General features: G+C 68.2%; 1 protein-coding gene and 1 long non-coding RNA gene across 2 annotated transcripts; both read right to left on the bottom strand.

Annotated features, from left to right (window-relative positions):
* Positions 1 to 392: 392 nt before the first annotated feature.
* On the bottom strand, positions 393 to 1,949 carry LOC137456082 (uncharacterized). Its single transcript, XR_010990948.1, has 3 exons — positions 1,860 to 1,949; positions 1,644 to 1,731; positions 393 to 926 (listed from the first exon to the last, which is right to left on the bottom strand). It is a non-coding gene; the product is annotated as an uncharacterized lncRNA (long non-coding RNA).
* Positions 1,950 to 2,520: 571 nt separating this feature from the next.
* LOC137456122 (kinesin-like protein KIF18B) lies at positions 2,521 to 9,243 on the bottom strand. Its single transcript, XM_068167428.1, has 14 exons — positions 9,067 to 9,243; positions 8,537 to 8,990; positions 7,845 to 8,002; positions 7,321 to 7,425; positions 6,932 to 7,042; positions 6,573 to 6,770; positions 6,275 to 6,451; positions 5,953 to 6,027; positions 5,722 to 5,834; positions 5,304 to 5,418; positions 4,969 to 5,075; positions 4,098 to 4,318; positions 3,088 to 3,613; positions 2,521 to 2,674 (listed from the first exon to the last, which is right to left on the bottom strand). The coding sequence occupies exons 2-14, from the start codon at positions 8,835 to 8,837 to the stop codon at positions 2,521 to 2,523; spliced, it is 2,361 nt and encodes a 786-aa protein (XP_068023529.1). The 5' UTR covers positions 8,838 to 8,990; positions 9,067 to 9,243.
* Between the last annotated feature and the right edge of the window lie 4,979 nt (positions 9,244 to 14,222).

Genomic DNA, 14,222 nt, shown 5'->3' with positions numbered 1-14,222 from the left:
CCAACGTCCTGAGGGCGCACTCTCGGGAGAAAAAAAGGTCAGGCAGGGAGGGGAAGCGGCGGAGGGGGAGCCGCAGGCTGGAGAAAGCCTGGACACCCCCAGCCCCCCACCCGGGACCCTGCTCCCACACCCCCCCTGTGGTAACTCCCACCGGTACCCCGAGAGCTGCCCTTCCAATACCCTCCAGCCCTACAGGTTCCCAGCGTCTGCAAGGATCCTACATCACCCTGGGGTCCCCACAGCCACCCTAACGCTCCTACAACCGCCCCAGGACGCCCCCACATCCAGAGCCCTGATCCCTGATCCCCAACCCCCTCCCCACGCCCACACCCCCGGCCTCTAGCCCTCCCCGGCGCCCTCCCCAGCTTCCCCCCGGCGCTGCCACCGCCGCCTCCAGCACTCCCTGCCTCCCCCAGCCCCCGCTCCCCGCAGCCGTCCCCATCCCTCTGCCTCGCCGCTCCCGGGGCCCCAGCGCTACTCACCGCCGCCTGCGCCGCAGGGCTTCAAACGCTGCCGCCGGACACGCCCCCTGCGCTCACTGGCCGGTGCCCGAACGCAGCCCCCCATTGGCTCTCGAACGCCGACAGCCCCGCCCCCTCCCGCCCGCGCAGAGCACCATGGGAGCCGTAGGCCGCCGGGGCCCGGCCGCCATCTTTGCCCTCAGCCCCAGCCCTGCCCTGGCAGCTTCTCCTCCCAGCTCCCTGCCGGCAGCTCCGGCCCCGACCAGCCCCCGCGGCCAGCCCAGCGCCGCCTGCCCCTCAGCAGCGCTGAGAAGCCAGCACCGGGCACCCACCAGGGCCCGCACGGGGCACGCCCAGGGCTGTCCACACCTCCCCAGGGGCTCTGCTCTCTCACCCGGGGCTGGAGGCACTCTGGGGCTGCTCCTGCTGCGCTGCTGCTCAGAGGGCCTGAAGGATGCTCTGGGGCTGCAGAGAGAGGAGAGAAGGGCAGCAGGCAGCGCCGGGCACACCCAGGCCCTGGCAGATACCTGCTCTATTGCCCTCCCCCAGCACCAACCATCCCCATGGCAGGGCTGTGCCTCCAGCTGGCACGGGGCTGGCACAGCAGCAGGCTGCAGCCACCCCCCAGCACCAACCATCCCCATGGCAGGGCTCTGCTCCAGCTGGCACGGGGCTGGCACAGCAGCAGGCTGCAGCCACCCCCCAGCACCAACCATCCCCATGGCACGGCTCTGCTCCAGCTGGCACGGGGCTGGCACAGCAGCAGGCTGCAGCCACCCCCCAGCACCAACCATCCCCATGGCAGGGCTCTGCTCCAGCTGGCACGGGGCTGGCACAGCAGCAGGCTGCAGCCACCCCCCAGCACCAACCATCCCCATGGCAGGGCTCTGCTCCAGCTGGCACGGGGCTGGCACAGCAGCAGGCTGCAGCCACCCCCCAGCACCAACCATCCCCATGGCAGGGCTCTGCTCCAGCTGGCACGGGGCTGGCACAGCAGCAGGCTGCAGCCACCCCCCAGCACCAACCATCCCCAGGGCAGGGCTGTGCCTCCAGCTGGCACGGGGCTGGCACAGCAGCAGGCTGCAGCCACCCCCCAGCACCAACCATCCCCATGGCAGGGCTGTGCCTCCAGCTGGCACGGGGCTGGCACAGCAGCAGGGCTCACTCCCAGGGCAGCCTCACCTGGGCTGCAGAGGCCTTGGCAGCTCGCTGCCTGCTGCGCAGCTGGGGGATGCGGCTCCGCTGTCCACCCCCGGGGGGGCAAAGGGCTCTGAGGGAGGCAAAGAGGCCATTGGCACCCAGGCAGGCTCGGGGCAGAGGGCACTGGCAAGGTGCAGCTGCAGCCATGGGGCAGGGCCCACAGTGGGGAGCACAGGCAGCTGCTGGCAGCTCTCTCACCTCTCAGCTGCCTTCTGCTTCAGGGCAGAGGCTCTGCAGCCCACAGGCAGCCTGGGCACAGAGGGTGTCCGTGGGGCACAGGCCAGCTTGCAGGGCCTGCAGGCAGGGCAGAGATGGTTAGTGCCAGGGGGGATCCTGACTGCCCCTGGCACGGGGCTGGGCCCTGCCCTGTCCCCATTTCCAGCTCTCCTCACTCTGAGCTATTTGCAGAGCCCCAGAAGCAAGGAGGTCTCCCTGGGGGTGTCCTGCACCACCAGGGCCAGGTGGGGCTCAGCCTCTGCACAGCCACAGGGCTCCAGAAGAGCCAGAGCCTCTTTGCTGCACCAGCCAAAAGCCACCCCAAAGATGCCCAGGCCCCCAAGGGCACAGCCCTGACCCCCAGTGCCAGCAGAGCAGATGCCCAACCTGCTCCCAGCCAGCACTCCTGAAGCAATCTGGAGGATGCTCCAGGGCCAAAGGGAGGAGCAGGAGCAGGAAAAGCTTCCCTTGGAATGCTCTCTGCCCTGTGCAGCCGTGCCCAGGTGAGCTCAGCCTGTGCCTGCTGGCCAAGTGCCTCCTGCCCACCCTCTGCCCTCCACAGAGCTGCAGCCATCCCCACAGGAGGCACCCAGCCATGGAGGGCAGGATCCCCAAAGCCACAGGGAAGGCCCCAGGGCAGCACTCACTTGGGCACCGAGAGGGCATCCTGCTTGTGCTGCCAGCCTGGGGGCTCCAGGCCCCTGCAGCCCAAGGGCTCAGGGCTGCTGCCTGAGGCTGGCAGCCTGCAGACCTGGTAGGTGACATTGAGCTCATGGCTCCTGGCAGCAGCGGCAGCCCTGGGGCAGAGAGAGACAGAGCCAAGGAGCAGTCAGGGGCTGAACCTCAGCCCCTGGCACCCAAGACAGGCTCAGCACCACCAGCAGCACCTCTGAGCCCCCTCCTCAGCTGGGGCACAGCCTGGGGGGAGCTCTGGGCCAGGCAAGCTTTGAGGCAGAGCTCATCCCTGGGGCAGCTACGTGCAGGAGGAGGGGGCACACACTGTGCCAGGGCAAGTGGCACACAGGGGGGCCTTCTGCTTGGCTTTTTCTCTTCAGCAACCCCTGCCCAGGTGAGCTCAGCCCACTGCTGCCCACCCCCCCAGCCCTGTGCCCCCTGCCCACCCTCCCTCCCCACAGAGCCGCAGCCACCCCCCCAGGAGGCACCCAGGGGGTCCCCAACCCCGCAGGGAGGGCCCCAGGGCGGCACTCACTTGGGCACCGAGAGGGCATCCTGCTGCCGGAGGAGGTCCTGGCTGGGGGGCTCCAGGCCCCTGCAGCCCGGGGGCCCAGGGCTGGCTGAGGCTGGCAGCCTGCACACCTGGTAGGTGCCATCCAGGTCAGGGCCTGGGGGCAGGGCACAGCCCTGGGGAGCTGCCAGCGGCGCCAGGGGCAGGCGGCTCCGGGAGAGCCTCTCCGGGCACAGGCTGGAGCCGCAGGGCCAGGCTGGCAGCGCCACAGGGGCTGGGGGGGCTGCAGCCGGGGGGCAGGGGCTGGGGGGGCTCTGTGCCGCCCTGGCAGCCTCTGCCGGCTGCCCACTCGGCCGCCGGCGTTTGGGCCGCGGGGAGAGGCTGCAGGCAGAGGCCGGCTGGGCAGGAGTTGGCATCTCAGGGGACCTCCTCCTCTTCCCGATGGGGCTGAGGGCCAGCAGCCTGGCACTGCTGAGCGCAGCCAGGTGCTGCCAGCCTGGCAGGGGAGAGCTGGTCACGGGGGCGCCAGGCACAGCCACGCAGCTCTCGGCTGGAGGAGCAGAGCAGAGACCGAGTCAGCTCCCTGGCTGCAGCTCCCAGGCCCTCCACCCCTGCCCCCCACCCCCCTCAGCTCTTTGCTGGGACTGCCCCAAACCACACCAAGCCCAAGAGCCAGCACCAACCATCCTGGGCCCAGAGCAAGTGCCCCGTGGCAGGGCCTGGCCTGTGCCCAGCAGCAGCCTCTGCAGAGCCAGGCTCTGCTGCTGGCCTCATGCATGGGCACCGAGGATGAGGAGGAAGAGGTCAGCCCTGCCCAGACACAGGCTGCCAGCAGCCAGGCCACAGCTGGGCTGAGCGGGGCAGATGCCCCCAAGAGCAGTCACCCACAGGAGATAAAGGCAGGCTCAGCCCCCACTGGGTGCCAGGGCAGGAGAAACTTCTGCCCCTGCCCTGTGCCCACAGCTGGCAGCTGCCCCCCACCACCCCCCAGCCCTGCAGCAGAGCCTGGGACAGAGGAGAGAGAGGGCACCAACCTGGATCCTCAGCAGCACTGCCCTGCTGGCTCCTCTGGGCTGGGCTGGCCCTGCTGGCCTCTGCAGCCCTCCCTGGGGAGGAGGCCTGCTCCTGGCTGGCAGCAGCCTCCTGAGGGGCCAGGGGCTGCAGTGCCTCAGAGGCCACAGCAGCAGCAAGGAAGCTGCCAGCCTGGGGCAGGGACTGCTGCTCTGGGGAGGAGCTCCTGGCAGCAGCTGCAGCCCTGGGGCAGAGAGAGACAGAGCCAAGGAGCAGTCAGGGGCTGAACCTCAGCCCCTGGCACCCAAGACAGGCTCAGCACCACCAGCAGCACCTCTGAGCCCCCTCCTCAACTGGGGCACAGCCTGGGGGGAGCTCTGGGCCAGGCAAGCTTTGAGACTGAGGGGTGCCCAGGCTGGCACTGCAGGACCTGAGCTGGGAGATCACCTGTGGGCTGCAGGGCACCCAACAGCAGCCCCAGAGCTGTGCTGGGCCTCAGGCACACAGCACAGGCAGCCTCCCTCGGGAGACCTTCCCCCTGCCAGGACATTGGGGCACAGACAGCAGCAGGTGGTGCCAGGGCAGCACCTCGGGGAGCAGAGGCAGCAGCAGAGCCCTGGGGGAGGCAGCTCTAGGCCTGGCAAGAGGCACTGAAGGCTCTCAGCTGCTGTGCCTGGAAACCTTCCCTGCTGACCCTTCCAGGGGAGCTTCTCCCCTGGGACTGGCTCTCTAGGAGCCAAATCCCACCTCAGAGGGCAGGCACTGCTCTGTAAGCCAAGGCCTGGGCCCTCCCCCACCTCCAGCACCCTCAGGGGGCTGCACACCACAGGAAGGTTGAAACTCTCTGAGCAGCCAGGAGCAAGTGGCACAGGGAGGGGGCACAAGGACACTCACCCCTCTGGCTGGCTGGCAGTCAAGCCCTGCAGGAGGGGGGCTGCTTCCTTTGCTTCCTGCTGCACATCTGCCTGCTGGATGGCTGGGGCAGACCTTTCCTCTGCAGCCTGCAGCAAGCCCCCAGAGCAGCATCAGGCCAGAGCTGAGCTGAGCCTGGGCCCCCAGCTGCCCCTTCCCTGCCAGGCTCAGAGCTTTCTCCAGCACTCCACAGCCCAGCACCTGCTGAGCCCAGACCTCCCAGAGCAGCTCAGCTCCTGCCCTCTCCCAGCCTGCCCAGTGCAGCCCAGCAAGGTACCTGAGCTGGGTCCCATCACCGGGCCAAGCCCTCCTCTCACCTCCTCCAAGGCCAGCTGCAAGGCAGCAGGACACCCAGCTGCCAGCTCCTGCTGCTCTCCAGCACTCTCCCCACCAGGGAGCTCCAGGCACGCCTCGGGCACAGCCTCCTCCACCCTACACAAGTCACAGCAGCAGCCCCTGAGCCAGGGAAGAGCCTCTGGGGAAGCCATCCCTTGGCCTACCAAGGTTTGGGATGGAGCCAAGGGCAGCTTTGGCCTTTGTCCCCCAGCTCTGGGGGCTGCCAGGCTCCTCACTCCAGCTGGGCAGCGGAGAGGCTGTGGCACAGCAGCAGAGCAGCTCAGCTGCGTCCTGGCAGCCACTTGGGCTGCAGCCAGCAGCCAAACTCTGCAAGCTCCTGGCCCTGGGGGACCCCAAGGTGCCAGCCCAGGCTCCCTCCCTCCTGCCCAGCAGCCTCACCTGGGCAGCTCCAAGGGGCTGGAGCCGAGGGCAGGCAGCGGCTCTGGCGCCTGGCTCTGTGCCCCGCGGGCAGCATCCTCATAGGCACGGAGCTTGGCCTGCAGCTCTGCCACCTGTGAGCAAGGGGCAGCCCTGGCTCAGAGCATGCCCTGAGCCCCAGCAGCTCAGCAGGCTGGGTGCCAGGCAAAGCAGAGCCGCAGACAGAGCCCAGCCCTGCCCCCGGCAGCTCACCTCCGCTCTCAGCTGCGCACACAGCACAACGTACGGACAGACGTGGGAGTCCGGGCTCGGCAGGTTGCTCTTGAGCTGCGGGGAGAGGGAGGAGCGGAGCTGAGAGCAGCACCGGGACAGCTCCTTCCCCTCCGCTGAGGCGGCAGCGGGGCAGCTCCTCAGCCTGCCCTGGGCTGGTGGGGCCCGAGGGGCTGCAGCTGACTCTGAGAGGGGCTCCAGAGGCAGCCCGGCTGCAGCAGGGAGGCAGCAGCCCGCAGCAGCCTGCCCCAGGCTCCTTCCCGGGCAGCCCCAGCAGCTGCCGGCCGCGGGGCGAGGTGCTCACCGAGACCTGGATCTCCTTGGCCTTGCTGGCATACTTGAGGGTGTTGAGGGTGTCCTGGCAGCAGAGCGGCGAGGGGCTGAGGGCAGCCAGCATCAGGGTGCGGCAGTTGCCGCCGATGGAGTCCTTCAGCAGCCGCGTCAGCTTGCTGTCCCGGTACGGGACGTGGCTCTGCTTGCCCTGCCCGGCACAGCGAGGCTCCGCTCAGGGGCTGGCCCTCGGCTCCCAGCCCCGGCCAGGCCCAGCCCACGGCAGCTCTGCCGTGGGGACGGCGCTCAGGGCCCCTCAGCGGCAGCCTCACCTTGGCCCCAGCCAGCGCCTGGATGACGCTGAGCAGGGCCAGCAGCGAGCGGTTGATGCTGGCTCCCTCCCGCAGCCGCTCGCCGCTGGTCTTGGCCACCGCGGCTCGCTCCGAGCCGGCCAGGTCGACCAAGCTCATCTTGGCCACCCGCACGGCCCCAGCGAGGCCCTCGGCGCGGTCCTGCTGCTTCACGTAGACCTGGCAGGGCACACAGAGGGCAGGCTGCAGCTCCGCAGGGCGCTCGGGCTCGCCGCTCGCAGCCGCGGCAGCAGCCCTGGCACGCCGGCCCTGGCACAGCATCGCCGCCTGCCCCCCTCCGGGCAGCGGTGCCAAGGGCTGCCCCAAGCACCACCCCTCACCTGCAGCACGGCGTGGGAGCGGGAGGAGGAGGCGTTGGCATCGGTGGCATGCTGCGTGCGGTTCCTGCTGCCCCCGAGCAGCATCTGCAGGAGCTGCTCTGCCGAGCTGGGCTGGCGGGGAGCAGGCAGAGGGCAGGGATCAGCGCAGCCCCGGCACGGGCACCGAGCGCCCACAGGCTGAGGCCTCCTGCGCCCCTGCAGGGCTCCTCTGGCCTCGGGCTCAGCGCTGCTGCCAGCCGGCACCCACCCAGCCGGCACCCCCGGGGCCCCGCAGCCCCTGCCCTGGGGCCCCGCAGCCCTCCCCTCCCCCTCCAGCTCCCCCGGTCCCAGCTGGCACCCCTGGGGCGGGCACAGCGCTGCCCACACCTTGTGCCTGCTTCCACCCCCACCTGCTGGATGGAGAGGCCCTGAACCACAGCTCCTCTCTCAGGATCCTCCCGGATGGGCAGAGGGCCCTTGGGCTCCAGCAGGTCACGGATCTGCTCGTTGTAGACCTGCAGCAGGCAGCTCCAGCTCAGGCTGAGGCTTGGGGCCCCAGAGGGCAGCAGGCAGAGGAGCTTGGGACCCCAGGGCCTGCTGCCCACCCAACAGCACCTCTGGCACCTGCCGCCAGCAGGAGCAGCTGAAGGTGCCCTAAGGCAGGGGACAGCTCAGGAGGCTTCAGCAGCCAGGCACTGAGCCGCTGCTCCTCCAAAGGCCTTGCAGCCAGGAAGCCCTCATTGCCCTGTGGCCCCCAGCTCCAGAGGGGGCAGGCCAGCAGCACCAGCCCAGCAGCCTGGCCAGGGGCAGCCTGCTTCCAGTCTGGGGCTGCCCTGGGCACAGCTGGCAGCACAGGGGTAGCCCTGGCACTACAAGCCCAGACCTTGGAGGTGGTGGCCTGGCAGCAGGAGGGGCACAGCTGGGCACAGCCTACCTCCAGGTAGGAGACCAGGACCTCGCAGCTCTTCTGCTCCTGCCTGGCCTCCAGCCTCCTGAACAGCTCCTCCATGGTGAGGTAGATGATGCCAGGGCTGTTCTCCGAGCCCAGCATGGTGTAGGTTTTCCCTGCTCCGGTTGCTCCGTAGGCAAACACTGGGAGGAGAAAGGGAGGAGCCCTGAGAGCAGCCTCCATCGACAGCAGCACTGGGGGGATGCTGCCAGCTCTGCCTCAGCTGGGGACACAGCCCCAAAGCCAGCTCCTGCTGTGGGGCACTGCTGCCTCCCACTCACATCCTGTCCAGCAGGGCCCCCGGGGCCCTCTGCACCAGCCTGCTGCCCAGCCTGCACAGGGCTCCCAGCTGATGCCACCCCACAGGCAGGACTCCACACTCATCTGGGCTTGTCTCTGCTCTCCTCTTGCTGGCCTGGGCCCTGCCTGCCCCCAGAGCCCTCGGATGACATCTCCAGGCCAGCACTGGCCCTGTCCCGGCCACACTTGTCACGGCCCCAGCTTGGTGCCAACAACAAGGTCAAGGCTTTCTCTTTCTGCAGAGCCGCTGCGTCCCCACTGCTGCCACAGCCGCTCAGGGCTTCTGGAACCAACCCCCAGCTCTGCTGAGCCCACCCAGAGCAGGGGCAGATGGGCAGGAGCTCCTGCAAGGGCCAGAGCAGGCTGCTAGGGCTCACCAGAGCAGTTGTAGCCGTCGAGGAGAGTATCGACCATCTGGCGGGTGGTGTGCTGGAACACCTCCTCCTGGGTGGCCTGCTCAGCAAAAACCCGGTCGAAGAGGAACTTCTGATGTTTGCCTGGGTTCTTGCCGTGGCCAGCAGGCAGCACACCGCCGGAGGCACCAGGGTCGAACAGGAGGGTGTGATGGTCGACCACCCTCAGCAGCGGGTGCTGCGCGGCTCCCTCGCCGGGGGCCGGGGGTCGCACTCGCACCATGACGGTCACGGTGCCCTCCTGGGGGGCAGGGGCCGCCGCCATGGCGGCGGCGGCGACGAAGGTGACACAAGGCTCAGGGCACTCCCCTTAGGGTTCGCACAGCACCGCCACAAGAAAAGCACCGCTCGAAGGAAAGCGCCGGCTGAAGAACACCGAAGAACACAGCTCTGGGCTCGAAAGTCCTGAGAGTGCACTCTGAGAAGAGACAACAAGGGTCAGGCGGGGAGGGGAAGCGGCGGAGGGGGAGCCTGAGGCTGGAGAAAGCCTTTACCTCTCGAGCCCGGAGCCTGCTCCCGAGCCCTGCCTGCCCTAACCGCCGCCGCTGCCGCCGGGGCTGCCGTTACACCCCCCCAGCCCTGCGCCTTCTCCCCGTCCGGAAGGAGCCTGCATCCCCTGCGGGTCCTCACAACCGCCCCAACGCTCCGACCCCACCGCGGGTCCCCAGAGCCCCTCCACAGCCTCGGCCGCGATCCACCGGCCCCGGCCCCGCAACGCTCCCCGGGCCCCGGCCCCGCCACGCACCCCCGGGCCCCGGCCCCGCAACGCTCCCCGGGCCCCGGCCCCGCCACGCACCCCCGGGCCCGCAACGCTCCCCAGCCTCGGTCCCGCAACGCACCCCCGGCCCCGGCCCCGCCACGCTCCCCCGGGCCCGCCACGCTCCACAGCCTCGGTCCCGCGACGCTCCCCCGGCCCCGGTCCCGCGACGCTCCCCCGGGCCCGGCCCCGCGACGCTCCCCCGGGCCCGGCCCCGCGACGCTCCCCCGGGCCCGGCCCCGCGACGCTCCCCCGGGCCCGGCCCCGCGACGCTCCCCCGGGCCCGGCCCCGCGACGCTCCCCCGGGCCCGGCCCCGCGACGCTCCCCCGGGCCCGGCCCCGCGACGCTCCCCCGGGCCCGGCCCCGCGACGCTCCCCCGGGCCCGGCCCCGCGACGCTCCCCCGGGCCCGGCCCCGCGACGCTCCCCCGGGCCCGGCCCCGCGACGCTCCCCCGGGCCCGGCCCCGCGACGCTCCCCCGGGCCCGGCCCCGCGACGCACCCCCGGGCCCGGCCCCGCGACGCACCCCCGGGCCCGGCCCCGCGACGCACCCCCGGGCCCGGCCCCGCGACGCACCCCCGGGCCCCGGCCCCGCGACGCTCCCCCGGGCCCGGCCCCGCAACACAACGCTCCCCCGGGCCCGGCCCCGCAACACAACGCTCCACAGCCTCGGTCCCGCAACGCTCCCCCGGCCTCGCAACGCTCCCCCGGCCCCGGCCGCGCAACGCAACGCTCCCCCGGGCCCGGCCCCGGCTCCGCAACGCTCCACAGCCCCGGCCCCGCAACGCTCCCCCGGCCCCGCACCCAGCACTGCCCAGGGCGCTTCCACCGCCGCCTCCCGCAGCCCGCCGCAGCCCCGCAGCCCCCACAGGCTGCCCCTGACCTTGCAGGCTGTCCCGGATCCCGCAATGCTGCCTCAGCCCCGCAGCCCGCCTCAGCCCCGCGGAACCCGCAATCCTGCCTCAGCCCCGCAGTCCCCGCAGTCCTCCCCTGTCCTTCCAGGCTGCCCCCGGCCCCCGCAGCCGTCCCCATCCCTCTCCCGTAGCCCTTGGGGCACCGGAGCGCCTCTTACCGCTGCTTCCACCGATGAGGGCTCAAACAGTCCCGCCGACCACGCCCCCTGCGCTCATTGGTCAATCGTCGAGCAGAGCCTCCCATTGGCTCTTCAGCAACGCGAGCCCCGCCCGCTCCCGCCCACGAGCCCCGCCCGCTGCCGGCCGCTCCGCCCGCGAGCCGCGGCCGCTCCGCGCAGTGCACCATGGGAGCTGTAGGCCGCCGGGGCCTGGCCGCCATCTTTGCCCTGAGGAGCCAGCCCCGGGCACCCCTCAGGGCCTGCAAGGGCTCCCCCGCCCCGGCCCCGGCCCCGGCCCCGGCCCCAGCGCTGCCCACACATCGCCAAGGGCTCTGCTCTCCGAGCCGGGGCACGGAGCACTCTGGGGCTCCTCTCGCTGCGCTGCCGCTCAGAGGGCCTGAAGGCTGCTGCGGGGCTGCCGAGAGAGCAGAGAAGGGCAGGAGGCAGCGCTGGGCACAAGCAGCAAACGCAGCTCCGCTCCTGCCGGCTGCCACAGTCCCTGTCCCGAGCAGAGGCTTTGCTTCAGAGGGCAGCTGGCAATCAGCTGCTTAACCCAGCCCCACGCTGGCCCCGAGCTCCTTGCCCAGCTGCTGCTCGTGGGGCAGGAGTTGCAGTAGGGAACCAGAGAGCTGCAGGGCAGTGCTGAGAGGTTCTGCTCTTGAATCCTGCCCTGCAGGTCCTGACCTGCTGCCCTGGCTCTGCTGCAGGCACCTGGTCCCCATCCTCACTCCCAGCCTGAGGCATAGATTGCTCTGCCTGCCCTGCTGCCTGCATCAGCTCTGTGCCTGCTGCCCACCCCCGGGGGGCAAAGGGCTCTGAGGAAGGCAAAGAGGCCATTGGCACCCAGCCAGGCCCGGGGCAGAGGCCTCCCTGCAGCCCCATGTCCCCTGGGTGCCAGCTCTGGGGACCCAGAGGCTCTGGGGAGCAGAGGGCTGGTGGCACTGAGGCTGCTGGATTGCCTTTCGTGCCCAGCCAGCTCTGTGCCCTTGGGGCTGTCCTGGGCCGCTGGCAGCAGTGCCAGGCAGGGCTTCTGCCCACACAGACAGCTGCTCTGGGGCACCGAGGTACCCCACAAGTGGCACTTGGCATCCCCACCCTGCCCCCCAGGGACAGCCCCAGGGACAGTGGCTGTGCCAGCCCCTGGGCTCAGGGCACCTCCAGCCCCACAGACTCCCTGAAGGCCCCCAGGGGGCACAGCCCTCACAGGGTAGGGGACAGTGTGGGGGCTTCGGGCTGCCCCTGAGCTGCCAAGCAGCTCCCCAGGGATTCCTCTTTGCCCAGCTCCTCCCCAGCCAGGATCCAAGCACAGAAAGTGTGGAGTCTCCTTCTCTGAAGCCTTTCCATCCCTGTCTGGATGTGTTCCTGTGGTTTGGCTGTGGTGCTTGGGGCTATGCTTGAGGGGTGACCCTTGCAGAGCAGGGTTCTGGGTTGGCCTTGGTGACCCTGAGGCTCTTTTGCAACCTGAGTGTTTCTGTGACTCTGTGACTGGCAGTGTGGAACCACAGCATCCCAGGTCTGTTGAGGGTGGAAGCAGCTCTGCTCCTTCTGATGTCATTAGAATACACAAACACAGCTCCTGGCCCACAGCTGCCCAGCTCCAAGGCAGACCATGCCTTGGGCCCAGACCCCACCTCAGGCACTCCTCCTTGGGCATGAGTGGAAGCCTTACTCTTGGGGGCAGGAGGGGGAGAAAGAGGAGGAGTTTGGACACAGGCAGGTGTGAAGCTGGTTATAACAGAGGTCTCCTTTTCAATGGGACAGGTTACAAGAAGAAGAAGAAGAAGAAGAAGAAGAAGAGGCTGCCACAAGAAGGCAAAGAATACCCAGGAGGAAAGCTTTCCCCACCAGGATCCAGAGAAGATCAGAAGGAGCAGCAGGACTGCACCAGAGAGACAGCTTTGGACCCTCACAGTGGTGGTAGCCATAAACTTCTTCCTCTCTTCACTTGACCTTTCCACCTTTCTCCTCTCACTTTTCCCTACCTATTGCACACCAGCTTATGGGCAAACAGTGCCAGAGGGCACTGCCAGCAAGTCTGCTGCTGGCACCAAGCTGGGAGGAGTGGCTGACACACCAGAAGGTTGTGCTGCCATGCAGCAAGACCTGGACAGGCTGAGAGCTGGGCAGGGAGAAATTTGATGAAGTTCAACAAGGGCCAGGGGAGAGTCTTGCACCTGGGAAGGAACAACTCCATGCAGCAGTACAGGCTGGGGACTGAGCTGCTGGAGAGCAGGGAAGGGGAAAGGGACCTGGGGGTGCTGCTGGATGGGAGGTTGAGCATCAGCCAGCAATGTGCTCTGGTGGCCAAGAAGGCCAAGGGCATCCTGGGGTGGGTTAGAAGGGCTGTGGTGAGTAGGTCAAGAGAGGTTCTCCTCCCCCTCTGCTCTGCCCTGCTGAGGCCACATCTGGAATCTTGTGTCCAGTTCTGGGCCCCTCAGGTCAAGAGGGACAGGGAGCTGCTTGAGAGAGTCCAGCACAGAGCCACAAAGATGCTGCAGGCAGTGGAAGATCTTCCTTAGGAGGAGAGCCTGAGGCAGCTGAGGGCTCTGGAGCTTGCAGAGGAGGAACCTGAGGGTGAGCTCCTTGCTGTGGCTAAAGCTGTGCAGGGGGAGTGCCCAGAGGCTGGAGCCAGGCTCTGCTGGGGGATGCCCAATGGCAGCACAAGGGGCAGTGGTGGAAGCTGAGGCAGAGGAAGTGCCATGGAAAGAGGAGGAAGAATTTTTCCCCTGTGAGGGTGAGAGAAGCCTGGAGCAGGCTGCCCAGGGGGGTTGTGGAGTCTCCCTCTGTGGAGCTATTCAAGACCTGCCTGGCTGTGTTGCTGTGTGAGCTGCTCTGGGTGCTCCTGCTCTGGCAGGGGGGTTGGCCTGGATGAGCTCTGGGGGTCCCTTCCCCCCCTGGCATTCTGTGATGACACAGTGAAGGTTCACTGTTGATGGCAGTGAACCCCTGGTGTAGTCTCCTGAGTTGTTGCATTTGAGATCACTCTCACAAAGCACCACCAGTCCCCTGTCTGGACCATGACTCACATCCACAGCTCTCTGAGATACTTCCAGGGATGTGACTCTACCACCTCCCCAGGCAGCCTTCCCTATGATTCTATGATTCAAGGGCTTGCTGTGCACTCTCTCTGCCAGATTACATCTTAGGAGGACTTTCAGTGACCACAGCCCTGGCATGACACCTGCCCTTGCTCATTGCAGGCTCCACTCCCTCAGTTATGGCCCATAAGGAGTTGCTTGTGGGTGCTATTTCATTTGGAGGGGAAGCAGACATCTCTAATGAATATTTCCTTTCTTTTGGAGCTCCTGACACAAGGACCTGGTCTGTAATTAGTTACTGGTGGTTTCCAACAATAAGTCTTGCAGCAGCAAGGAGGAGGAAGCTATGTCCTGAAGAATTTAGTAGCTAGAGGATTCCTGCAGGAGATTGACCACATCCAAGTGCCAGGTTCTGCACATTGGCCACAGCAACCCCAGGCAGTGCTACAGGCTGGGGTCAGAGTGGCTGAGAGCAGCCAGGCAGAGAGGGACCTGGGGGTGCTGGTGCACAGCAGCTGAACATGAGCCTGCAGTGTGCCCACAGGGCCAAGAGGGCCAAGGGCATCCTGGCCTGCATCAGGAGTAGTGTGGCCAGGAGGAGCAGGGAAGTCATTGTGCCCTGTGCTCAGCACTGCTTAGGCCACACCTTGAGTCCTGTGTCCAGTTCTGGGCCCCTCAGTTTCAGAAGGACATTGAGAGACTTGAAGGTGTCCAGAGAAGGGCAATGAAGCCAGGGAGGGGTCTGGAGCACAGCCCTGGGAGGAGAGGCTGAGGGAGCTGGGGT

This window comes from Melanerpes formicivorus, unplaced genomic scaffold (assembly GCF_026170545.1).
Source record: "Melanerpes formicivorus ecotype bairdi unplaced genomic scaffold, bMelFor1.0.p_v2 SCAF_116, whole genome shotgun sequence".
Lineage (NCBI taxonomy): Eukaryota > Metazoa > Chordata > Aves > Piciformes > Picidae > Melanerpes > Melanerpes formicivorus.
This window is presented reverse-complemented; position numbering and strand designations above follow the sequence as displayed.

What these genes read in the sequence shown, in the direction of transcription:
- LOC137456122 (XM_068167428.1), bottom strand. Translation starts at nt 8,837, where the DNA reads ATGGCGGCGGCCCCTGCCCCCCAGGAGGGCACCGTGACCGTCATGGTG. An exon ending in GCTCCCACGCCGTGCTGCAG is followed by an intron (nt 6,771 to 6,931) that starts GTGAGGGGTGGT and finishes GTGCCCTGCCAG; the next exon opens with GTCTACGTGAAGCAGCAGGA. An exon ending in GTGCGCAGCTGAGAGCGGAG is followed by an intron (nt 5,835 to 5,952) that starts GTGAGCTGCCGG and finishes CCTTGCTCACAG; the next exon opens with GTGGCAGAGCTGCAGGCCAA.